This window comes from Colletotrichum truncatum, assembly GCF_014235925.2.
Source record: "Colletotrichum truncatum strain CMES1059 chromosome Unknown Contig_0001, whole genome shotgun sequence".
NCBI lineage: Eukaryota > Fungi > Ascomycota > Sordariomycetes > Glomerellales > Glomerellaceae > Colletotrichum > Colletotrichum truncatum.
In genome coordinates this window covers 68,733-93,943 of record NW_027222398.1, presented here as the reverse complement: position 1 = coordinate 93,943, position 25,211 = coordinate 68,733, and the positions used below count along the sequence as shown (strand labels likewise).

The 25,211-nt window shown below is 51.8% G+C and overlaps 9 protein-coding genes across 9 annotated transcripts; 3 read left to right on the top strand and 6 right to left on the bottom strand.

The window, feature by feature from the left end:
* CTRU02_200020 (zinc knuckle domain containing protein) lies at positions 1 to 781 on the bottom strand (the record flags this gene model as incomplete). Its single annotated transcript, XM_036723138.1, has 3 exons — positions 1 to 402; positions 454 to 629; positions 688 to 781. 3 exons carry the CDS (start codon positions 779 to 781, stop codon positions 1 to 3), a joined length of 672 nt encoding a protein of 223 aa, XP_036584927.1.
* Positions 782 to 4,498: 3,717 nt separating this feature from the next.
* CTRU02_200019 (uncharacterized protein) lies at positions 4,499 to 5,850 on the bottom strand (the record flags this gene model as incomplete). The annotated part of the gene is made up of 3 exons (XM_036723136.1): positions 4,499 to 4,738; positions 4,797 to 5,101; positions 5,163 to 5,850. The coding sequence occupies 3 exons, from the start codon at positions 5,848 to 5,850 to the stop codon at positions 4,499 to 4,501; spliced, it is 1,233 nt and encodes a 410-aa protein (XP_036584925.1).
* Positions 5,851 to 9,073: 3,223 nt separating this feature from the next.
* Positions 9,074 to 10,299, bottom strand: CTRU02_200018 (U5 small nuclear ribonucleoprotein 40 kDa protein; the record flags this gene model as incomplete). Its single annotated transcript, XM_036723135.1, has 4 exons — positions 9,074 to 9,123; positions 9,176 to 9,931; positions 9,984 to 10,110; positions 10,162 to 10,299. The coding sequence occupies 4 exons, from the start codon at positions 10,297 to 10,299 to the stop codon at positions 9,074 to 9,076; spliced, it is 1,071 nt and encodes a 356-aa protein (XP_036584924.1).
* A 639-nt stretch (positions 10,300 to 10,938) lies between these two features.
* On the top strand, positions 10,939 to 11,683 carry CTRU02_200017 (transporter particle component; the record flags this gene model as incomplete). The annotated part of the gene is made up of 3 exons (XM_070203623.1): positions 10,939 to 10,994; positions 11,090 to 11,312; positions 11,372 to 11,683. The coding sequence occupies 3 exons, from the start codon at positions 10,939 to 10,941 to the stop codon at positions 11,681 to 11,683; spliced, it is 591 nt and encodes a 196-aa protein (XP_070062205.1).
* Positions 11,684 to 14,984: 3,301 nt separating this feature from the next.
* Positions 14,985 to 17,690, top strand: CTRU02_200016 (SOM1 protein; the record flags this gene model as incomplete). The annotated part of the gene is made up of 3 exons (XM_070203622.1): positions 14,985 to 15,488; positions 15,566 to 15,747; positions 15,818 to 17,690. 3 exons carry the CDS (start codon positions 14,985 to 14,987, stop codon positions 17,688 to 17,690), a joined length of 2,559 nt encoding a protein of 852 aa, XP_070062204.1.
* A 1,850-nt stretch (positions 17,691 to 19,540) lies between these two features.
* CTRU02_200015 (endo-1,3(4)-beta-glucanase) lies at positions 19,541 to 20,444 on the bottom strand (the record flags this gene model as incomplete). The annotated part of the gene is made up of 2 exons (XM_036723132.1): positions 19,541 to 19,635; positions 19,694 to 20,444. 2 exons carry the CDS (start codon positions 20,442 to 20,444, stop codon positions 19,541 to 19,543), a joined length of 846 nt encoding a protein of 281 aa, XP_036584921.1.
* Positions 20,445 to 21,216: 772 nt separating this feature from the next.
* CTRU02_200014 (uncharacterized protein) lies at positions 21,217 to 21,584 on the bottom strand (the record flags this gene model as incomplete). The annotated part of the gene is made up of 2 exons (XM_036723131.1): positions 21,217 to 21,321; positions 21,546 to 21,584. 2 exons carry the CDS (start codon positions 21,582 to 21,584, stop codon positions 21,217 to 21,219), a joined length of 144 nt encoding a protein of 47 aa, XP_036584920.1.
* A 1,447-nt stretch (positions 21,585 to 23,031) lies between these two features.
* CTRU02_200013 (meiotic recombination protein DMC1) lies at positions 23,032 to 23,945 on the bottom strand (the record flags this gene model as incomplete). The annotated part of the gene is made up of 2 exons (XM_036723130.1): positions 23,032 to 23,558; positions 23,627 to 23,945. The coding sequence occupies 2 exons, from the start codon at positions 23,943 to 23,945 to the stop codon at positions 23,032 to 23,034; spliced, it is 846 nt and encodes a 281-aa protein (XP_036584919.1).
* A 461-nt stretch (positions 23,946 to 24,406) lies between these two features.
* Positions 24,407 to 24,736, top strand: CTRU02_200012 (TOM core complex subunit; the record flags this gene model as incomplete). Its single annotated transcript, XM_036723129.1, has 3 exons — positions 24,407 to 24,544; positions 24,619 to 24,668; positions 24,730 to 24,736. The coding sequence occupies 3 exons, from the start codon at positions 24,407 to 24,409 to the stop codon at positions 24,734 to 24,736; spliced, it is 195 nt and encodes a 64-aa protein (XP_036584918.1).
* Positions 24,737 to 25,211: the final 475 nt, after the last annotated feature.

Genomic DNA, 25,211 nt, shown 5'->3' with positions numbered 1-25,211 from the left:
TTAAGCGACCGGAGCGATGGGCGCAACGGCGGGCGCGGCAATGCCGGTAGTAGCGGTGATGTCAACGTCGTTGGGAATTTCGCCAGTCGCGTTCTTCTGGGGGCAATCGCGGGAAATGTGGCCAGCTTCACCGCACTGGTAGCAGGTCTTGCCAGCAGTGTTGAGAGGGCCACCGTTAGGAGCAGTGCAATCACGAGAGATGTGGCCGAGCTTGCCGCAAGCGTAGCACTTCATGGCTTGAGCCTGGCAGTCTCTTGCGAAGTGGTTGGGGCCGCCGCACTTATAACAGGTAGCGGGGCGGGGACCACCAGCAAAGCCGCCGCGGCCGTAACCACCGTATCCGCCACGGGGGACCGGGGCTCCGCGGCCAATACCGACGCCGGCAGGGTTGGGACAAGCGCGCTTTTCAAAACGTTAGAAAAGTGCTAATGTTAACATTCTGGGGGTGCTCACAGCAAGGTGGCCAGGTTGGCCGCAGTTATAGCAACGGCCACTAGTGCCAGCGCCGCTCAAGCGCAGAGTAGGGCAGTCAGCCTGAACGTGGCCCAGGCCCTGGCAGTGGTAGCACTGCTTGGCCTCGGTAGTGCGGGGCAGGGGGCAGCCGTTAGATTCATGGCCAGGCTGCTTGCCTAATTTGTAGAGTCAGTAGAGGCTTCTAATCGAAGGTTTGAAGGAGCGTAAACTCACAGTTGTAGCAAAGACGCTCGGCAGAAGAGCAGACCTCAGCGTAGTGGCCAACATTGCCACACTTGTAGCAGGCGCGACGGGAGAGAGAAGACATTTTGTTTGTTGTAAGCTACAAGAGTGTCTAGTTAGTTAAATCATCATCAACAGCAAGCCTCATGTCTCTATCCCCTAGTAAGTACATCAAAGCCTCGCCAGCCTGGTGGTTTTCGTGGTGTGACATGTTATTGCTCCCATACGCAATTCGACTTCTAGATACTGTCTTGTTGGATTTGGTCGGTGGCACATCATGTTCAATAATGACGTGTTTTCCAGTACCGCATCGAATAAAATGCACTTAGGGCGACTTCCGAATAAGCGGATACTCGGATCCCGTCACACAGGCAGTTGGAGGCACAGCTAAGAAGTAACATCCTGAACCTGGTAGAGGCCGTGGATAATGTGGGCGATGTGCTCAATAGTAAAAGAGGCCCCCGAGGCGTGCGGCATGGCTGTAATGGCAGCGAATGATGAGGATAGCAATCGTCGCCTGGCCTTGGCCTTTCCGATGCACAAGTGCGGCTGAGGGATTATCAAAGATGATCCACCGAGGGCTTTTCGAGAGCGCGGCGCATCGGGGCGAGATCGAGGCGCGGGGCCGAGTTATTAGGCGGGGATAGCGCAAGCGAAGCAGCCGTACTGTGCGACAACGGATACTGTTCAGGAAGGCCGGGGTCGGTCGTCGGGTGCTTGAGGTTTGATGCGGACAGAGGAGGCTTGAGGCAAGCTGCTAGTCGATTGTGGGATCGGAACAAATCGTTGCTGTTGGTAGGAGAGTAGGCGATTGCGGTGCGCAGATTTCGATGGTGTATTTATGGCGACTCAACCAACAGGCGGGGTTTGTGCACTTGAGCCGAGGGAAATGCGCAATGCGAGCAACGGCGGCGATGTCGTCGTCGCCTGCTGCAATGATGAACGGCCCATTTTCGCGACGATGATGGCTCAATGCGCTCAAGAAGCCGCGCAGGTTCGTGTTGCTTTGGGTGGGCGCAGTGTGGTGTCGATTGAAGGTATGCGTAGCTGGGCGGCGCAGCTTGGTGGTGTCGCACAAGTGAGAGTTATGCGACGAGGAGAGCAAAAAGGTCGCGCGGTACACCAGGCCAGGAGAGAAGACAAGGAGAGGGGTAGAGATAGAATACTGGGAGACCCTCATGCAATGGATGAGGGTACAGTCAAGGGCGAAACTCACCTTTTTGCGAAAAAATTGCCTTTGGAGAAATGGGAAACCAGAGTTCGTTGCCACAAAAGTTGCGTTTGCTATCTTTACACGGGCAAAAAATAAATAATGTGTGAAGAAAGAGGGGTCCGGTCCGATTCTAGTAGCGAGGAGGGGGGAAAAATGGACGGCGGGCGACGGGAACTTGCTTCCGGAAACTGATCTTCAGCGAAGAATAAGAGCTGGCTGACGGGAACCCAGGGCAACCTTTCTCAACGAGGGAGAATTTTTTTGAGAGTTTTAGTGATGATGTTAAGTGGAAGAAACACGAAGAAGGATGGAAGGGAAAACCACAGGAAGGTATTAGTTCGAAGGAAGTCGGGCGGATGCCCTGGGTCGGGGAGGGGGTTCTGGGTCAGTCATAGTCACTTCCGAGTCTCTTGCGGGTTGTCGCAGTCACCAAAGGTCACTTTGCCTTAATGCTTAGTCCTCCAGTCAGTGACTGCAGTAGTGCCGGATAGAAGAGAGGGGGAGCTCAAGTCCAGAACTCCGACCAGAAGGGAAGGGACACACGCCATGGGCAGGGCGGGGACAGCCTGGGCTCACTTGAACTGAACGGGCTGATTTTAAAAAGCACCTGCAGGTGCACCTTCTCCATCTGTCATCCATCTGCACCTATTACATAGTACACCTACACCTGCTGAATCTCATCCAGCCACCTGCTTCTGTTCGCACGGCTGCTTTCATCCCCCATTGCCTTGTTATGTAGGAAACACTGGCAATTGGGGGGCCAGAGTGAGCAAAGTTTCTGTCTCAGCCTTCTTTCCCTTGATGGTTGAAGTCCAAGGTCCAGCCAGGTCAAGGTCTAGGGGAGATACATGAGAGGGACCTCGGGAGAACGGACCAACTGGGGCCATCACGACGTCAAAGGTGGAAGGGCGGGGGAGAAACATGGCGCCAGGGGCAGCGGACCCAAGTATCGCAACGGTACCCCCGACTCTCCCGCTTTCCATCTTCCTCCTTCCACTATACTGTGCCTCCTGCTTCGTATCCGCCACCCATAGAACCTAACTGAGAAGGTAACGAGAACAGGACTCAAACTCACGGTCTGTTCCTGTTCCTACTGCCCTTTTCTGTTCGTGTCGATAACCACCTTTCTTGGAGTAGGTGGGGCGGGTCAAGTTTCATGGCATATCTCACTCATCCTACCATGTACATTCCAAAGCATTATAAGGCACCCTGGCCATCACTCTTCTCTCATACCATCATAAATCGTGGAAGCGCACAGAGAAATAGCACTCCCAATACAAAAACTAGGAGCCCTTTTCCCTCTGAGCCAGTCAACAAATTATAGACGAGAACAGGAACACCTATCACATCTTGTGACGCCCTAGCTCTTCTGATACGAAGAGATGCGAAAAGCGGGTGGTGGGATCTCACCCCCTGGTCTTGTCATGGCGCTCTCTTGCCGCGAGAGCCACACCAATCTATCGTTTCCCCCTCTTCTACCATCAAATCAACCCCTCCTCGAAACACAGCGCGCTAAATTCCATCTAAGCGAACTATCCGGGCCAAATACCTCACCTTGGTTAAAGCCCATTTTCCCTTGCCCAGTCTGCATACTGCAGTAGCTTAGTCCGTGTCCATGTGCTGTGCCTGACCCAAGTCCACGTCCGTGTACCTCCCGCATACTCGGACGTTTGCCTCAATTCTGTCCATCTTGCTTGGCCTCTTGTCTTCCATATTGCAGCTCTTCACCCCGCTGCGAAGCGCAACTAGGGTGAGAAGCACAAATTCGTAACCCGCAAATCCTTTCTCTGCCCGTTCCTTCTCAAGCACAAAGGCTACATGTAGCCAGAAGATGCTTGCCTGTCGAGCCTTTGTGGCGCGGGTACAACGAGTTTTCCTCTGCAGCTGCGAGCGAATATGACTCGAACATTAGAAGCATGTCAATAAACCTTCTCGCGCTACCAGCCAATCGGCCATTCGGCATCGGCATGGCAGCATCTACCTGTGGGCTGAAAGAACGTGTAACCAACATCGCTTCCCAAAAGCAATCTGTAGGGCTGCTCAACCTTATTCACCATCCGCCGTTGTATCTTACATACTTTGCACACGTTCCAGCCTGCTTCAAAGGATACATCATATCTTCAGCCACAAAAAAGCCACCCAATGCAAGCGCCATCTGTCCAGGACGAATACTGGCATATTGTGGAACCATCTTCGTAGTACTCCCAAAAGCATGCCCTCTTCACGTTTGATGCTTCTGTTTGTACTGTCTTGTATATCATGCATGTTCTCTCCCGATTCACCCGAGGCCCTTGGATACCGTCTATACTATACATAATGCGCGCTACCATCAAGTCATGGAATGGTACTCTGATCCAGGCCAACTAGGCACATATAGAAAATTGAGACGTCCACTAGATCACAAAGCCAACCAGACTTATCAGCCAATGCAGCTACAAGAAGCTGTCCCACCTTCCCGCGATAACGCTGCCAGTTGCACGCCTCAATTACCCTTCACCATCTCACCAAATGTGCCGCCAATCTCATGTTCATCACATTACTATACCAAGTCTGTTCTCCTAGCAAATTCGAACGCACACCCGAGTTGCATCACCACGGAGCTCGCCGATCATTCATTCTCCCGACTTCGGAAGGATGCGGCGGGAGTGGGACTTCCGTCACCACAGGCGCAACTGACCGGGGTCGAGCGTCAACGACGTAACTTACTCCGTCTTCAGATGCGTATGACGGCGGCCGTGGCCCACTACTGGCCTCTCTGGACCTTGAAGGTCCCTCATTCGATACTGCGTTTGGATTCCGCTGCCAGTATATTCTGTTAGGGTCGACCCGCTAGTTCACAACCGTCAGTTTCCACATCGTGCATGATATCTCCAAGGACGATACATACCACACTTTCTCTCCAGAGGCCATAGGCCGGTGGTTGAGCCTTGATTGCTTCATTCACTTCGCTTTGATCTTCTTCATCGCGCGCCAGCACGACTCTGATAGGCTCCCGAGGCACCGCATAACCGCCAGGGGCTATAAGTTGGGGCATCGATGGTCTGGCTTCCTCGTCGGGGCGTGGTCGGATGATGAGCATACAAAGCCGAATCAAGCCATGGCAGAAAAATATTGTGGTGAACAAAATGATAAGTATCAGAAGCACCGTAAATTCGCTGCTTCGAATGTTTTGCGTGAGAGAAAGTGCGAGGTCTGCCATCGTAGATGCTAGGTTAATAACGACTGAGCTGCCGGTCGAGCTGGGTTTACTTACAAACAGCCAACAACAGTGCTAAGAAACTTCCTGAGATTAAGCATCTAAAAATTTGCGATCGCATGCGTCGCGATTTTACCCAGGGGAGACAAAGTAGGAACCTTTTCGGGTGCCCCTCATCACCATCATCTTGATGATTGCGCTGCCCTTGTCGTCTTCGTCTGCGTCCTTCTTGGGCCATTTGTGCCAAATGCATCTCTGCTGGATCCGGCCCTGTGAATCTCCTTGTCCGTCTGTGCGATTCTGATCGGGCACGCTGAGCTATGGGTGGGGGGATAGCGACTGAAGCATCCTGCGATCCACCTGCTCTCATCAGGTACGGTTCGGGAAGCGGTTCGGTCACTGATCGGCTGGGAGCTGGTTGTTCTGGGTTAGGACGCGAGTCTGAGCCGGTGGAACCACTCGTCCAAGTCCTTGTCAGATGTGGAAGATTCAACCGGGTGCCTGGTAGTGTCGGCAAACCCAAGTTAAACTGTGGGGTTTTTGGGCTGTCGGCCTCGCCATCATCGAGTCGCTGCATCCTGCCGCCAGGATGTCTTCTCGTAGACGAGGCAGGCCGTGTTCCAGGCAGACGCCTTGGTCGAGATCGAGAATCTTCCCGCATTTCCGGTTGCGCGGATGGTCCAGCCAACGCCTGCTGCTCAATATCCGGCCCATTTGAGAACCGTCCTCGTCGAAGAAAGTCCATGCTGGCGGGTTCGGATTGGGATGTCACCCCTAATCTTGGTCTGAAAAGTGTGTCTGTAATTATTACCGTCGAGAGTTCGTCATGCTTTGATATATGACAACGGGGAGGGGCATGCGAGTCACCGATGTATGTTTCGTAGCCACCGTGCGGACACCGTCGACACCGCCGACGGCGTAGGCGTGGCGAGGGATCCCCTTCAGTCGATTAGAAGGGCGAGGCGAGTCAGCGTAACTAGGAGAAACAAAGGTTGTTATCCGTTTCGTTGGGTACGCCTGGTAGAACGCCAACAACGGCCCAGATAACGGTCTGGAGACTTGGAGGCGGGGAAAAGGGGAGGAACAATGAATTGCAGGTAGGCTTTAAGCTAGGGCTCAGAAGGAAGAAAGGCATCAACGGCGTATGAAAAAAAGGGGTTTGAAAGTTCAAGATAAGGATACTCGCGACGCAGTGCAAGAGATTGAAAGGGTATCAAGAAAAACAACGATGGCGATGCCCTTGGCTCTCAGAGCCGGCAAAGCAACTGGAAGTTTGTATGAGCGCCGGGGACTGTAAAATGTCAAGGGTAAAGAGATACAGGACTAATCAATGAGAATCAGAATGGGGGAAAGAAGCCAGAAAGGCGCCTGGCGCCATCAACATGACGCTGGGGAAAGAGATCGGTGAAGGAAAGCGAAATGCTTGAAAGAAGAAGGAAATTGGAGAGAACAATAAGGTAAAGTCAGGTTCGGCACGGCGAGGTACCGACAGCTATGCGTCTCTCCTAGTGTCTCCCGTCCATCCATACAGACTCCATGCGAACGCCTACTGCTACGTAGCAATTTGGTTCGCTAAGACTGGTCGAGGCGAGGCAGGGCAGGGCAGGGTAAGGCAAAACAAGTTTGCAAGCCTGGAGATATTGGTAGGGTATGGAGACTAAGGAACGGAGGCCAAGTCTACGCGAAGGGAGTGGGCAAAAGTGCCATGTACACCGAGTGTGTGGGAAGGTGTCCCATTACTGGACGAGACGGAAGAAAAACAAGTGCGTTCGCGAACCTGACCACACAGACACCAGTCTCATCCCAGCGCATTTGGGAACCTGCGACTTTACGACGCTGGAGGTGACGAGGAGCTTGACAGCAAGAGGCGGAAACGTGCAGTTTCTGCGGCGTGGAGAACAGGAGCCTGTTGCTTCGGATTTGGACCCTTGCGCTAAGAGAGACCAGCTGATCCAATAAAACCATCAAGAAGACAGCGGGGGTGAGCAGGAGGCTCATTCTCGTCTGTGCCACGGGGAGGAGGGGTGGGGAGGAGAAAGATGGCACTAAAGGTGGATGGATTAACCATCTCTTGTTGACTTCTGTGACAGCTCAAGTGTTGCATGATGGTCCAGGGGCTTCTAACTACCATCTCAAAGAAGCGGTTGGCCAATAGAGCGCACACAGGGGGGCTCATTGGATAGCAGCAACTGTTTCGGATTCGACATCTGCGAAGCGCTAATCCTACTTTGGCTACCGCCGTCGCTACTGAAGATCGACGGCCTGGGGTGGAAGTCGCCTGCTGTTTGGTGTGGAAAACCCAGAGGCCAACCACAACCACTTGCAAAGAACATTCCGGTACTACGGTAGGCGACAAAATTAGCAGCCACGCGCGCTTCAATAGACCCGGTTTGAGGGTCTATTTCTAGGTGGTGGGTTGTTTCTTTCACCCTTTTTTCTTCTTCCTTACATGCGGCAGACGATGGCTTTATCCTTCAGACGTCCGCGCGTACGAACTACCAAAACTACTGTGACCCAACTCCTATACGGCTTCTGACGGGTGAGCCGTTGCTTTTATTGCCTCAACACTGTGATCGCATTTTCTCTTTATCAAAAACCGTATGGGGCCAGGACTAATAAATACCTTTCAAATAAGGTACAGTCATGGATACTTGAAACCTCCACACTGTTCTTACCTAAGTCAGCCACGAGACGTTCGAATTTAGCTCGAATACTCATTTCACTACCCACAAAGCCTGGGAATGGCTGCCACTTCACTTCACAAAGGAAGTACCATACAAGCCAGCCGTACGTCGTAAGACCTTGCCGTAGCTTTATTACTGTCCTTAATCCATTATTGTCAACGGAGCTTTAGGGCATCCGGGCTGTCGGAGAGGATGCGGTCTGTCTCATTGTCCAAAGTGACGGCCCCCTTAACATGTTGTTTCTGCTGTCACACCCTGTTCCCAGTCCATAAATAGTTCTCGAGTCGCCAGTTGGCATTGCTTCCGGTCTCCAAGAGTCCTCCAAACTCTCTGCGAGCCGATAGAGTTTACTGAGCGTCACCCCTCTCAATCATCACTCGGCAAGAGGCCAAAAGCGGGCGCTCAGAGTCCTGATTGATAGGTTTTCGCGCCATTCTACTACGTAGCAGCCCATCTCATCTCAGACATGTTCTGCCTACATTCGCGATACATTGGGCACGGTCTACTACCTCACTGGATTTCTTCTTTGGTTCGTGATCGCGCCCCGCCCGCTGCTTGCCATTCCTCTGGAAAGCAAAGCAGTACCAGCGAAGTTACCCCAGATTGTCTGGATCTCGCTCCGAGGCAGCGGTTATCAGATGTCAAATGTTGGCCAGGCGGACCTGGCTTGTAGAGACTGGACTGGTCCTCAGCGAGGTCACAAGTACCGCTTTTTAAGGCTCCGTTTCTCGCAACACACGGGGAACCTTGCGAGACTGTCTCAGGGTTGTTCCCAAACCCTATTACGTAGTGGAGCAGATACACTGGACGAATGTTCACTGTCTGGGTCACTGGGCGAGAGAGGTGCCCAGTTGAGACTACGTCTACTAGGCCGCAATGGCATACTTCGAAATACCGAAATCAGCATTTCTTTTTCGGGGTATCAAAGCCACCGTTATTCGTGTCGATTTGACACGCCGCCAGTTGATTCTATTGCTGAGCCTGTCCCTTTCCCAGCCTTAACTCATGCCTCCCCGTTTATACCATAGTATCGAATTAGGCTGTTGGTGTACAAATATGAAAGGGGGAAAAAGCCGTCCTTTCACTTCAACTAATCGTCACTCCATTAGGATTTCGCTTTAAAGTCGCGAGTATCCGTAGTTGATAACAGCATTCGCATCTCTGGTGACTGAAATATAACTCTTCGTTGGCGAAAGGACCTGACGTCGTGAATCAGTGAAAAAGCAAGTTTGCTATCGTCAAGCTGCTCATGATACACCAGACTTTGACAGTCAATATTTTCTTTCAACGTAACTCCCCTAGAAGCATGTTTCGATCAGATGACGCGGATAACACTATAAAATAATTAGCAACCAATGATCGAGGGTAAACAGCCGAATAACGTACCAATTGGCTCTGTGCCAGGTGCAAACTCAACACAATTGACAGTTCCCTTATGCCCGGGTAGTTTGTACATCAGCTTACCAGTCTCGCTGGACCAGATTGTAGCGGTACCGTCACCAGAACCGACTGCTACCTTCTTGCCTTCCGAATCCCAGCTTGCACGAATAAGGTTCTTTTCCAGGCCCACAGAAGCACCGTCAAAAGTTCTGATATGCCTTTCGGTCGGCGCGAACGGCCGAATGTCCCATGTCCGTACCGTGGAATCCATAGCAAATGAAAGGAGTGATTGTGAATCTGGGGAAACGCTGAGCGAGGTCACCGTATCCTGGTGCCCAAGCATAGAGTAGACCACCGACTTTTTACGCAAATCCCACACTTTTATGTCGTTGTCAATGCCTCCTGAGTAAACTTCATTGCCAGCCTCCGACATGGCAATGGCCGTAATCGGAAACTCCGTTTGAATATAATCCACAGCGTTCTTTGTTCTCGGATCCCACAATCCTATTGAACCATCGTCGCTGCCGCTGACCAAAAGTTCTTCGCCTCTCTTGCTGATGTCCATGGTATTGACGATTTCTTCGTGGCCAACATATCTCCGTATCCTGGTGCCATTTTCCAGATCCCAGCTCGCCAAATGCATATCCGCCGATGCAGAAAAGACGATCTTCGAGTCCCTAGACCATTGTAGGTCAAGAATGGCGCCGCGATGGCCGTTAAGGATGCCGTAGTTCTCACAGTCGCCGTACGTTCGCCACAACACTTTTTCTGGTAAGCAATAGCCTTAACATCGTGTACAGCACGGAGCACTAACATATACTCCTATCCATAGAGCCCGAGGCAATGAAGTTGCCTGTCGGATCAAACTTGGCGGCGAAAATCTCGCCCGAATGACCGGAGAGCTCCATGACTGGTGCTTGTAAGTTGCTTGTGCGAGGTGCCTAGCAGTTCGACATTAGACATGTTGGTTAATTGGCGAATCCAGCACTTACAGTCTGTACCAATGCGCTGCTCTTTCCAGAGCCATTTAGCCTTGCCAGCGCTCCTGTTGATGAGCCTACGTTTTGTCGCTTCACGATCATATGGCCCGAGCCAGGCTCATCGGAGGCCGGCCTCTTTTCGGCAGACATTTTGGCAAGGTTCTTGTTTTAATTCCTAGAGATTGAATTGTTCGGTTTCGTAGGATGAAATTTGTGGTGAAGAGTGCGCGTGTCGAGGCTCTCGTTCAATGTCTTGTTGACCAACAAAATGTGCTGGTGCTGAGATCCTTGGCCCACGCGAGGCCACAGCGCGGAACGGAGCTTGCTTATGCCGCCCCCGACCTCCAATTGCATGTACTTGTACTTTATGGGAGGTGCAATTGTGGAGTGCATGGTTGGCACCACCGCTTGCAACGTATCCACCAGTTTTAGGAACACATTTAAACGTGCTTACTACATATGCCAATAGATGCAACGACCCTTGCCTTCCACCCTCCGAATACCCACCTGCCGCGGCCAACTGTCAACGACCAACGTCAGAACAGAATTGCCGACAGCTAGGATAGACAACAGCAACGTCAAGTCGACACTTGCAACTCACGCGGTGCAAGACCCCTAAGGTAGCAGCAACAATAGGGATAGCTCCATCGATACGTTGAACCAGCTCCCTGTCGATCATCAGAGCTGCAAACCCTCAAGTCACCGAATCAAGCCGGGCCTGTCTATCTATCCTATCCGTAAGGTCTGCATAGGCAGACAGATTTAGCTGCAGCAAGCTCCTTTGCAACTATGGCTGCAAGTAAGGCGACTCGTCTAGGCGAGGAGTGCGTGTCCCCTCCATGCGCATTCAGATGACGGGAGCTAACTGCCCAACAGGATTTGGAAGTACGTATTGTACCATCATCTCAACGAGAAACAGACCTAACATCTTTGTTTTCAGAACGCGCATCGATAAGGTGAATGCTGAGCTCGTCACCCTTACTTACGGAACGATCGTGGCGCAGCTATGCAAGGACTACGACAGTGACTACGCCGAGGTCAATAAGCAACTAGACAAGATGGGATACAACATCGGCCTCCGACTGATCGAAGACTACTTGGCCAAGTCTAATACGATGAAGAGGTGCTCCAACTTCCGCGAGACGGCAGACATGATTGCAAGGGTAACCATTTTCATTTCTGAAGGAAAGCGTATGCATGCTAACTCGTGCCATGAAATCAGGTCGGCTTTAAGATATTCCTCAACATCACGCCGCAGGTAACCAATTGGACGACGGACAGCAAACAGTTTTCGCTGGTATTTGACGAAAATCCCTTGGCGGACTTCGTGGAATTGCCAGATGATGGACGAGCCCAGGACGAGCTGTGGTACTCCAATATATTTTGTGGAGTGTTGAGAGGAGCTCTGGAGATGGTGCAGATGCAGGTGGAAGCACACTTTATCAGCGATGTTTTGAGAGGCCACGACACGACGGAAATGAGGGTGTCACTGGTACGATACATTGACGATGAATTGCCGCCAGAAGACGACTGAGCGTGACTGCATCTTTTATCGGACGATATGACTACCTTTCTTCCTTATCATTGGGAGGATACGAACCCAGTGGGCCTCGGTTGTCACAATATCTGCTGGCTCCTTTGTGGAGTAGGCCGCGGCATCATATTCTGAAGAGGCGTTACACCTTAAACCCCGTTGCGCTGTGCGTCTAGCAGGAATATCGACCTCAAGGGCCTTGAAAGAAGCCCGCTTGAATTGGCTGACGCGGGTTACGGGCCATATGCATGACTAGGATAAGAATTACGACAATGCGACAGAAGCGCTGGCCATTATGACAATCATGTCTTCTTCTGTGGCCTATTTCTCGGCCTTTAATTGGGCATGTTACTTGTGTATGCAATTATGGGGTGACTCCAAACAAGGCGGGAATATTAGCTGAAAGATGATTTGGGAGCTGAGAGTATGTTGGCGTCTTTTTTGAGCTACATTTTTGTTTGTTTGCGGCTGCATGGCAGAGCCAACGTCAGATCTGGACTGGCCCTGGTCCGTATCCACGTTGGTGGCAGGCGACGGGAGTTAATTTTGACGACATGCACAGCCAACAGCCATTGTTCAAGCACCCAGCGCTTCCGAGGCAAGAATGAAGCCCGGTTTCTATCTACTGTACGGAGCCGGCAAAATCGCCTAGAGGAGTAACCACCAATAAAACCAGAGTGCCAGACACCGGAAGATCGAGAGAGAGAGAGGATATCGACCTGTTTGAGCAGAGGTGGGGAGACGGAATTCGGAGGCCCGGGGTGTACTTCGCCTGTGAGGCGAGACATGTTGTGAGTGCCTCAGGGGCACATGATCCGCCAGAAAAATGCGCTTATAAAGGCTTAAGGAAAATCGCATGGCTTCAATTGTCAAAGAAAGTTACACCACATGGTTATGATGGTTTGGGGATCGGCCAATGGCACGGTATCGGAATCTCAAAGTTGGTTAATGCAATAAAATACGGGGGCTGTTTTCCGGTCCTTGGGGTAATTTTTAATTTAACAAGGGGAGAGCAAAGATTAAGTAGTTTGAAGCAAGCAATATAGCAAGTCTGGATGAGAAACGAGGTATCGATTTAGTAGAGGCGAGATAGTCTCAGAGCGTCCCTCGAACGAAAGTAGAATTGGTGTACGCCTTCGGAAATAGGCTTTGCACCATACGATCTGGATGGGTTTGTCGTGCCTGTTCCACAGCAAGGCCAGGGTTACAAGAGAGCTTCTTTTGCGGTCGGCTGGTACGTGAGGTGGAGCAAGCTCACCGAAGGGTCATCAGCTCATCTATGCGGTGCAAAGTGACTGGGAAAGCGACTATGCAAAATGGTGCCGGAGTTTTGATTTAGGGTGTGGCCTGGGATTGTGTACTTGTACCAGTATCTACCATGACATTGTATCGTCTTTCTTGGAACGACCTCTCCAAGATTGGCTTCATGACAGGGAACCAGTCAACACAGAGAGTGATGTGCCGTACACCAAGTAGGCGTTGGTTGCGCTAGCTTCCCGAGAGGAGCACACCGTGGATCTCACACAGCTTGGGTACCTGGGCAGGGCTCAGGTGTCCGGCGGTTCGAAGCGCCCTCCTTGACCACCAGACCAGAGCAAACCGCACCGAAAAAAACGCGCTGAAAGGCACAATGCGCCACTGCAACAATTGGCGCTGAATCATGAGAAGATGCTCCAAGCTCTTTTGGTTTCCCTTCTATCGCCGCTGGCACGCGTCGGCAACACACGTGTAGCGCGTCTTTTATGCCTGTGGCGGGTATTGTGGCGACTGGAGTATCAACCGCATTGCGACGTTGAACAATGAGTACGTGGGTCGGCGCGGAGACACCCCGTTTGAGCGAGGTGCTGCCAGTGGTCATAAGCTCATGCCTGCGAGGAGAAAGGTAAGGAGCAGTCCCCCGGGAAGGACGGTTTCCACAGGTGAGTTGGTGCTGGCCTGACGTAAGACGACACCACAATGCCACTGAGACGACGGCAAACTGGCCCCCTGGAATGCCTCCCCTTACAGCGCGCCTGTAGCATCAACTCAGCAATCGACTGGCACCTATTAAGTACCTAAGACGCCTATACGGATGTCCTTATACAACCCCCCCTTCTTTGAAGCCTCATTTTGCCTTTGACATAACGTGCTTCATGCCTCAGGCAGCAACGTTCTCAGAAGTTCGCGCCTCATTCTCAGGTATACCCGCATTATTTCGCCCCCAAGCTGCTGTGACGGCCACCCAGCTCTCAGTTCCAGGTCTCCAGACTTCCCCCCAAATCTGCCCAAGCGTCCCAGGCGAAAATTAGGAAAATCCCAACCCCATCCTTTCCACCCTTTCCTCTCTGCCTCTCTCTCCTCCCACTGCCTTGTCCCATCTCCCTCGTCCGTCGACCCAAGCGCCCCTCTCTTTCTCTCCTTCTCGCACTCCTCTCCTCTCCCCTTCCCTTCATCAACAGCACCCCCCCTGGTGGCCTCGCATGCCGAACACTTACAACTTGGTCTCGAACACGCGTCACTTGCTCCGTTGATGGTTTCGCCGTCCGCCCCCGAGACAATTGTCGATTTCGCTGTTCGATTTCGCCTTATCGGCCTAGCGTTGCGGGAGAGGGACAACTGCTTGTAGACCCGGTCTGGCAGGATCGACGACGCCAGAAAGACGTGGAGGAACCCAAAAGATCCTCCCCCCCAAAAAGCCAAAACGCCAGACCCAGAGAGACCCTCAACCAAGAGCTAAAGCCCAAGAAACCCCAAAGAGTGTCCTTGTCCGACCTGCTCTACCTAACCCTCCATTTTACCACTTCCATTTCCACTCTCAACCCAGCTGCATCTCTTCTCTGCAACTGTCCTTCTCTTTCTCTCTCATACATACTCACCTTCGCCTTCCTTTTCGCCATCGCCGTCGTCATCGCCATTGCTCAAAGTACCAGTCACCACTGCGCTGCACACCCTTTCGACCATTATTAACACCTCTTCCTTTTGTGTATTTCTAATCGCGCACGCATCCGTCTTCGTCGCGACCATTATTCAACTCTATCCATTCTCTCCAATCCACCGCTCCATCCCAAGCCAACCCCCCTGGTGCTCTACCGCTGAATCCGACACGCCTTTCCGCCAGTCGGCTTTTAGCGCACCGCGTGCCACGCTTCAGCAATACTGAGGTGGCTGAACGAAACTTTTTCGACAACCGCGACTCTCCTTTCTACGGACCACAGCGCTCCATCTTTTCATCAACATACATTTCCCTTTCCACATACCGTATCGACTCTTCCCCGTCTAGCTGGGCAGACAATTGTCTGCAGCCCGGCCCACATTCACCACCATGAACGTCAACGTCAATCCTAACATGGCTAACATGAACGCCATGGGTGGCCCTGTTGGCGCACCTGTTCCCATGATGAACAACGGTGCAGTCGCTCCTCAGGTTGCCGGTCCTCGACAAATGCCTGTTCCTACCGAGAGCCAGCGGACCCTACTCAACACGTACATTTATGAATACTTCCTCCGCCACCAAATGTTTGACTGCGCGCGGTCGCTCGTCAATGGAGATCATCAAATAAACGTCACCAAGGACGGCCCAAACCGACGGAGGGATGAAAATGGCAATCTCCTCGGCAACGGTCTTGGTGACGATCCTATGGATACTGACTCCAAGGATGACATCGACGCGAAGCTTCCAGATGATCTTCCCGCCCCGAAATTGCCCATGCCTGCCTCTGAATCATCCTTCTTGTATGAATGGTTCTGCTTGTTCTGGGACATTTTCAACGCGCAACGCACCAAAGGCGGCAATGGTCCTGTCAACCAATACGTCAGCCACACTCAGGTACGTCGTCTTCTATCGTTGCACTTCTGCCAGCTGTACACTTCCCGTTTCTTGTTCATTGCTAAATGAAGCCGCAGCAGCAATCTCGCATGCGACAAAACCAGCAGCAAGAGCTTCTGCGTCAGATGCGCCCTGACGGCCTAGCTGCTCAGCAGCAATACCACACGCAAATGATGCGCAACATGCAGAATGGCGGTATGGGAATGAACATGAAGCAGGGCAACCTTGTGCGTACGGCTATGGCAAACAACCAAAATAAGTACGTATACGGTCAAAATGCATGCCTCTACACCGTCCGAACACCACTTGCTAACAAGTTGTCACCTTAGTCCCCAGGCTATGCAAATGCTTCATCAGGCGAAGCAAACCCAAATGCAGCGCGACCCCTCTGACATGGATGGAAACCGCCAACGCCCATCATCTCCTGGATCCGGGGAAAACGCGCCATCGCCCTCCAAGAGACCTCGCCTGGACGGAACGCCCTACAACCCGAGTCAGCCTGGGATGATGCCGAACGGAAGACCACAGCAGGGCATGCCAGGCCAGCAGGTGGGGACCACCCCAAACGTAGCTCAAGCCCAGCAGATGCTCATCACCAACGGCATTAACCCGGCATCGCTGACCCAACAGCAGTTTACGACATTCTCAAATCAACCCCCTGCTGTGCAAGCCAAGTCTATCGCTACATATGCTGCAAACCTCCAACAGCACCAGGCTAGTCAGATGCCCAATAAGCCCATGCCCAACGCCTCTGGCCCTCAGGGTCAGGGATCGCCAATGATGGCTCAGGGACCGGACCAGGCCGGTTTAGCTGCTTACTATAACGCCGGGGAGATGGGCCCCGGTGGTATTCGGCCTGGCCCTGGCGGTGCCCAAGCCGGCGGTGGAAGTAACCACGCTCTGCAAGACTATCAAATGCAGCTAATGCTTCTGGAGCAGCAGAACAAGAAGAGACTCATGATGGCTCGGCAGGAACAGGATAGCATGGGCGGTGCCATGCCAAGAGGAGACGGGCCTGCGGGCCCTGGCGGCCCTGGCGCCCCCCCCGGCCCCAACGGTCAGCCATTCCCAGAAACATCTGCCCAAGGGGCTAGGACCGGAGCCTCACCCAACCCGACTGAGCAGATGAAGCGCGGCACGCCACAGATGAACAACGCGGGCATTCCGTCGCCTTTACCCGAAGGCGCGCAGTCTCGTGGCTCACCTAACCCTATGAACTTCATGCAGAGCCAAATGGATCCCAACATGGCACCTCACTTTTTTAAGGGTATGAACAATATGGACGGAAACATGGTCGCCAACCCTCAGATGAATGGTGGCATGCGCCCACCAAGCTCGCATCCTGGACAGCCCTTCAATGGGCAGATGAATCCCCAGCAGCTTATGGCTGCTAGACAGCAGCAACAGCAGCAGCAACAGCAGCAAGGTCAGCCCCCACAACAGCAGCAACAACCTCAGCAGGCAGGCCAGAACAACCAGCCAGTGCAATGGCAAGGTGGCCCGAACGGTAACCAAATGATACCTCAAGGCCCGCAGGGTCCGGTTCAAGGTACGCCGCAGCAACGTTCAATGCCGCCGCCGTCTGCCCCTACTGCTGCCAATGCAAACCGGACAAACACCTCGTCGCCACAGCAGGCAACTGCCGCGCCGCCTACTCCCTCGCAGGCGAACAAGGCCGCACCGAAGAAGAAAGATAACAAGAATACTAAGGCCAAGGTTAGTCAATTCAAGCAAAGATCAATAAGTGAGGCAGCAGCTAAAACTATTCAGGGCGCTACTCAAAAGAAGTCGAATCCCAACCTTAACAGCGGAGCCACCCCGGCCGCCGATGGTTCCCAAGATCAGGAGCCGCCCACGCCAGCTACTCCCATTACCCCGGTCAACCCTGCCAGCTTCACCAAGGCTGGCCAGAACGCGGCTGTTCCCGCTGTTCCTAATGGACAACCTGCTGCTCCCGCGCCTGCTCCCGCAGCTCAGGTCGCCCCCCCAGCCCACTCGGATGCCAATCAGAACACATTCTCAATGGATAACCCAGGCGGTTTCGACATAAATCAAATTGATTTTGTTAATCCTCTTGTGTCTGATAACGTGCTCAACGACTTTGACTTCGACTCCTTCCTCCATGAAGATGGCGACAATCAGGCCTTTGACTTCAATGGCTCTTTTGGAATGGAGGGCACTAATGAAATTGGTGCTGACTAGATAGTCTGTGGGACTGCCTCTAGCGTTGACGCTTGTCGTCTTGCAAATTCTCTTGGGGTGGCTGTCGCGCGCCAAGACTCGGTTATTGTCTGAGTTCTTTCTCTTTATCTTCCGCACACGATGTTGTGTGTTCGGCAGATATATTGTGAATAATGGACTCCTTCACACAGTCTACGGTTGCGACCAGAACGCCCCAACAAAACAAAAGGAAAGAAAAAAAATTAAGCTTTCACTCGATTATCTTGCACTTGAGTGGGCTCTGCAAAAGCGGTGATCTATCACTGCGAGCTACTCGTCCTGGAGGCTCTTACGGATATCTGCGGACTGGATATACCAGACCCTGTTGTTCTCTCTGTTGCAGAGCTTGCTGTTTTCTTATTTGCTACGCTTGCTCCACTTGTTACCCTGCTGTTGGCATTGGTAGAATCTTCTCTGGTGCTTCTCGGGTGGACGCACGTTGGGCGGATCGTGTCAACGTTCCTCGTCGCCTTGTATTTCCAAGGCAATTTAATTTTATGCGTGCATCTGCCTGGTGTAACGCGCATACAACCCTCACCGGTACCAATCATGTTGGTCGTCACATGACAATCCACTTGGCGGGTGCCCCTGAATCATTGGTTCTGGAGTTTTACGGGCTGGTTTCGCAAGTCTTTCCCGGGTATCTTCTTCCTACACCTCAAACAGTTGGGCGAAATCATTGATTATATGCGGCATACGATTTGAGATTGCGGAGCCCGGATTTTATTTGGAGTGGGAAGTTCGCCGACCCACGATTGCCAAGTTACGCAAAAGAGGCGAAGGTTTCCAAAAGGGGGCCGAGGTGATGTTGGTAGTTGAATGTGAGGAGGGAGCATTGTATTTATTAGAGGATTTGGGGCACTTTTTTCCTGTGTCTCACCATCGTCGTTTATCTTAGGTCTTTGTCAGATTACTGTGGCGTGTGGAACGGTATTGGCTCACGAGGATCAATTCATATTTTCCATATTGTTCGTCTGCAGTGTACTACTTTGTTAAGCATGCAAATAGCCCCTGAATGAAGCCCACTTTTTGGCAGCCAAGACCGTAACTCCCGTAGGCCTAGCCAAGGTCGTTGAGTGAACGGAAGGGCGACTGAAGCCTAGGATCTGGGGCCAGGGGTTTTATGGCAAAGAAAGTATCTTGACCCCCGGGGTCGCGGCGTCTTGAACTCCATCCGGTAAAAGAGGTGGGTGTTACTAATCTGCGACCATGTGCCGGGGCCGCCTCCCAGGTGATCAACCAACAGCGTCCAACGCAGAGTAAATGGGATGGGCAGTTCGAAAACCAACCTCACAACAACTACATTGCCGTCCAGGTCTGTCCAACGCCAACACTTTATTTTCACTTTGGGCAGAGAGGGAATCCGATCTCATCGTAATCCTGGTTATTATCTTTTGCCATATCCTGTTAGTCTGTCCCCATAAGCCAGACTCCAGAGCCACGGTGTTGCATCATGTACTGCATGTGATATGAATCAGATGGAGGTTCACAAAACTGCCGGTACCACTAATCATACAAGTATATAATTTTAATGGCCTCTAAAGAAATCGCTGTTAGAAAGGGTATCTACGAGAAAATTTTGGAATGCTTTCTCAAGTCTTGGATGGAATAACAAGCGTCTTCTCCGGTACGCTACGTTCTCGCCGGTCCATACCACACCCCAATACACCATGCGGAAAAGTGTTTGGTCAAAGCCACGATATCTCATTTTCCGTTGCGATCAACATGCGCCTGCGAGAGCCGGTAAACTCAGGTGATCCATGCGCTCTCGAGGGTTATCGTCACGTTGAACGATGGCTGATACTTGATCAGCAGTTGATTTGCGATGCATTCTACGCCGTCTCATAGACAGCGAGATATGCAACCTCCATCATGCTACCGTAGCCATCTTGTGTGGCATCCGTGGGAGGACCCGGTAATGTGCCACCTATGAAACGTTAGTTCATTTCTTAATATTTCCAAGAAGAATCATTGGATGCGCTCACCAACTGCTACGTTGAGGAGTACGTAGTAAGGCATGTGTGCGAGCGTAGCCCAGATACCCTCATCCCCAATATCCGCTCCAGTCAGCTGGTTGAAGGGGGTTCCATCACGCATCCATGTGATGGATTCTGTGAGCCAATTGCCTGAAGTGCGGTCCCATTGAAGGCTCCATGTATGCCAACCGTTATCCGGAATCGAAGTTGAAGACCCACGTCCGCTGGGTTCGTTGCAAATACCACCGATCTCTTGCTGGCAGTGGACGGTACCGGTGGCAGACAGTTGTCCATTGACCTGTTCAAAAATATCGAGTTCGCCGCATAGCGGCCATTCAACTCCATTGCGGACCGCATCACCCATCATCCAGAAGGCAGGCCAAATTCCTTGTTTGTTCGTGTTTTCACCCATCCTGAACGAGGCTTGTATTCTCAGTTTCTTTCCTGGCTGAGGCGTCCAGGCGGCCTTGGTCTCGATGCGTGCAGAGGTCCACACTCCGTTGGAGGATCTGCGTGGGATGAGTTGAATTGTTTCCCCACCCGATATCTGAAGATTCCATGACGAGTCGGTGTAAGTTTGAACTTCATTGTTGGTGTCGATGGCCAAAGCTATGCCCCAGGTGTCGCGTCTGGGTGGGGAACCGGCGTTTCCCTGGAAAGTCTCTGACCAGATAATGGCCATGCCGTCCACGACAGGAGGTGTGACGGCCATGGCAAACGGCATAAGAGCCAAGAGCAGGTTACTTGAACTCGCAAGCATGGTAATGAAGGTGGGTCTAGTGAAAACTAGCACAGTTGTTGAAGTAGTGATCTTGGGAGAATGACTGGGAATTATTGGGTATTGTTGAGTTTGTTATTATGGATTTGCTGCTTGAAGGTGTTCAAGGGAGGGAGTAACTGAACAATACTTGAATACTTAATGAGAGTGAGGTGTTCACCAGGAAAGGAGTGTAAGCGGCGCAGCTGGCCAAGTCAGAGAATGTGGGAGTGAAGGCAAGGAGGCGATAACCACATTCTGATCACCAGGACTGGAGGTTGGGCTCAAACATATATACAAATATGAGAGATCCAGAATCAAACGGCCAGGCTAGAGTAAGTCTGGCACAAGGCCCTTGTCACCAGTCTGGACGATGTGGGCAACCAGGGATATCTGCCGAGCGCCCAGGCGGGCTGCAGAGAGCAGGGAAGAGAGCTCACTCAAGCTCATGACAATCCTCGAAGGCGGTGTCTGAAAGTCGTAAGGCACAGGAGGGAAATTAACGTGGATCGTAAGGATGAAACGCCCAGAGCTCCTTAGGAATACCCAAGGCAGTGGCGATGATAGTCCACTTTGCTTGGGGGGGGTCCGACTAATCATGGTCCTAGCCGTGACAGATGGACACCGAAGAATGGCTGCTAAGAGGCGTACACTAACTAAGTGGACAGTGGGTAATATAACGGCAGGTGGGCAGAACATGTACGAATGCGCAGTGATATATCTAGCTAGCCAGGCGCACAGGGTATCATGCGCATGTTGCTCGATGGGGGCTGGATCAAGTGGTGACAAGGGGCAGCCCATAACTGGAGGTGGCTGATGGAACCAAGGGAGCCCTGATCTGCGTAAGGTCTAACATCATGACAACGAAAATGAAAGGCCACTAGGTAGTTAGCCAAGGATCAGAGCCAAGAACAAACGGGGAATTTCGACTCGCATGTAAATAGAAATGCTGGTGCAACGAGAATGCATAAGCAGGTAGTAGTATAGAGATGTAGGCCAGGGCAGGTGAAAGGTGCAGGGGTTCGACGCTCACGGATGCATGACATCGAAATGGGGTATGAACAAAAGACAGGATGACAGATGATAGGGGGCGCCCAAGCTTACCGTGTTGTGTATATGGCAAAGGTGACCAGGGACCTTCATTGAGCGGGCGGCACATCCGACTCCGGGCCAAGGATCGACTCCCGCTGCAGCATTGACCATTCAAGGCCGTTGGCGGTTCATCTGGAAAGAAAAGGGCGCATAAGCTTCGTACCCACCAACAGCTGGGAGATTTAGAGTGATCCATCTATCTACAGAAGGAAAATTTCTGAAAAGGAGGCTGTAGTTCATCCCGCAGCCCCGGAAAGGGGTCACTTGGCGATGAAGCATCCACCGTCAAGCCTCCCAAGGCTTGTGACTGTTACTGATTCCACCAAGATCTGTTGAGTACTCAGTGGCACACATAATTCAAAGTGTAGAGTTTTTTTTTTTTTTTTTTTTTTTTTTTCCGTTACAGGCGCGCCCTGGGATGCCAGAACCGGGCATTCTTATCAACAACAGCATGAGACATGCCTTCTACAACAGATTCAAATGCATAGCAAAAACAATATTCTTCTCCTTTTTCCCCTTCATTTTTGAGTTGGCTCTCTTTCCCCTCGGCGTAGGGATGCTCAAAGGTCGAATCGTCAAATGCCCCTGATGTGCCGCAGTCTAGCAATGCATGCTCTGAGACAAGTAATGACAGGGTTTCTCCGACGGGGATAGGCTGGTGGCACAAACGATTTAGAAGCAGACAAGGATACTGGGAAAAGGTACAGATAGCAGCACAGCACAATACACCGCCCTAACTCGTAGCAGCTCCACATCTGTATCGTAGTGTAGTGGATGTGGTCAGCCTTCCACTGCGTCCTTTGGAGTGAATCGGAGGCCGTCCAGCCGCGATTAGATCATATGTAACTGAGATGAAGGATCACAATTAGATATGATATTGTCCGGAGATGGGTGAGCTGCCTCCACCGAGACATACCGAGACATTCCGATATCACAGACTGGGAGCCGGCGCGTGCTAAAACATCGAGGCATCACTCCCATAACTGAAGTTGTGCACACCTGTCGTACCTGGAAGAGCCGCCTAGACTCGGCGTGTATTGTGTTTTTCCCCGGCGAATGTTCTGTTTTCTACTCGTTCCGGTGTTTGCTCAGTGCAAGCTGAAATTTGATCAAACCTTTCCATCTCCCAATTCGCAGTAAACACACCTAGCCACTAGTTGCAAGTTGTACTACGACTCGCAAATCCAATTGCCACGGTATATTACGATTTTCCATAAACTACTGCTTCACCAATTTGTCTGTAGTCAACAAAGAAATTCGAGGGCGCGTCCAGAGTGAACAGCCAGATGGTAAGGCGCTCCAAAATCGAAGCATGAGTCGGCAATACACTCCTCTTCTTCATGCTCTCCTAAGTGGTAGCGGTTTGCTTCAATTGCGCCTCCCTGTGGCTATTGGGCATTCGGAGTTGACGGGAACCTTCTTCGTGTTCCTAAGCCGGCAGTAGTACTACTGCTTCGCCGTTCAACATTAAATCTCAAAAGCGCAACATGAGGCAGGCTCAGCTTTGGCCACCATCCAACTTTGGGAAAGAAGGTGTGGTTGTGGCCTGTGGCAATGCACCGAAGACGTCGCCTAGTCTCTCCCCCAGCCGAACAATGGTATGTTCGTATACTCGCGCCACGTCCATATAAAGCCTTTCGTCGTCTTCGTCGTCCCAAGCCGAACCGAATGTCTCGTCGTTATCGGGATCAGTGTCCGTCATCACTTCTGCCTCCGTGTCTACTTCTTCCGCCTCATCATCCTCATTTGGCTCCTTACTAAGGACTTCTACAATGACAAGCCGGGTCTGCTCTACAGAGCTGCGACAACGAACCATATCTGTTGTGGTCATTCCTGCCCTCATGCCATTCTCAAACCCAGGCAAGGGCTCTTTAGTGTCAATATCCATCCCGGTGAGAAGGCTGGCGAAGCAGTGGTCCAGTTTGGTCAGGACAGAGAAAGTTGCTTTTGGAGAGGGTGGGAAGGCGGTAATCCACTGAGTAAAGTCGCTGGCAATGTTGAGAAGAAACGGGATTTGTAGGCTCGCTGTAAAGACAGGTCAGAAATGTTAGGTTGCTCACAGATAGGTAGTGACTGGGAGCATGAATCCTCACGGGTTCCAGATAACCACAGAACATCGATGACGTTGTGTAGGTCTTTGCACAACTCTGTGAAGCTCTTGTAACCGATGACCTCATCGCCAGGTTCAGCGTTGCCGTGCTTCTTAACATAACGACGAGACACTATTGCCAGTCGTCCTTCCACATATCTACGCACTGTATCTTCTTTGCTTGATCCAGGCCGCAATGACTTGGCGCGAGGATGGGGCAGTGCTGCATTGGAGCGGGCAGAAGAGCTGCTGGGGGCTGGTGAAGGGAGAGTCTGCGATGGGAAGAAACCGCCCGGTCCGGATGGTTGCGAGGGGTCAGCCATTTTTACAGGATGAATGTGCCAGCTGCTCCAACGAAAATGGGCTTCGGTGCATCGTCAGCGCAGTGTTACCTCATGAAGTCACGTTATGCTGATGCAGCAACATGGTGTTTGAGAGGGCCTCTGCCCCTCCAAAACTCGGCCGAGGTACACTACTGAAGCTACCTGGTAGGTATCTCACACCAGGATGGATAGCTCTTAGTGGGGCTACTTCAAGCCCTTAGTAAGCACATTGCTCCAAGCGCCAGGTTGTGGCGCATACAGAGTGGCTTGAGTGGGTGACGTTCAATCAAAAATTTCGGCCGCCCGAGCTTCGTCGCGCACCCAAAGCCGGAACTCGACTTCGAACCTCACGACGCGACCAAGTCCGGAATAGCCAGCTATCGCCTTCCATCAACGAAACAACCTTATTGAGCAATTGTTAAAATCAGAATCTCCATACAAAACCACAATTAGTTCTTAAGATGCCTCCCAAGAGAATCGTTGTCGAGAGAGCCGGCGGCCCCCGATCCCGCCAGCCCAAGGGTTACTTCAGATCAACCTACGACGCCCTGACCTCCGCTGAGAATGCGCCCATCGTCCGCAGCATCGCCATCTTTGGTGTTCGTTCTTTTTTCCCTTATCTCTTGCAATTCTCTTAGTTCTCTGTGAAACATGATGCTGACTTAAGCTACAGGCAGCCGTGACTTTTCTCTCAAGCTCCTGGGGCGAGTTCCTTCTTCCTCCGTTAGTAGCCCTCTTACCCCTCCATCTGTTCACTTTGTCGCTGTTCTGACCTCTTTCCTAGTCAATAATCGAATCCTTGGCCACCGAATATCGGTTCATGTATAATCACATATCCTTGTTGCCGCGAAGAAAGCGGGCTGTACACTAGTTCGGGGACGAGTAGCATCGAGGCTACAGGGAATGGCATACGAGGTTTGGCGTTGCCCTCAAATCTACGACTTGCACCTTTTGGTTTAATGAATCTCACTCTTACGCTCAATTCTACTTCCAATATAAAGAGCCAATCTTCGCGTGATAAACCTGAGCTGGCGCACAAAATTGCCGATTTGCCAGTGACCAGCAACCATACCTTGACATTGATACGATTTTCATGCCGCAGATATGTTGCATAGCTACTTGTCCACCTTGTGCGTATGTGTGTTGCGCGTAAGGCCCCGTCAGCTGGCATATTTTCGTGCATTGTTGCTTGACAGTCATAGAGATACACATAATGAGCAAGCCGCAGATAGACAAAGTTGATATTGAGCGAGCCACGCAACGTAA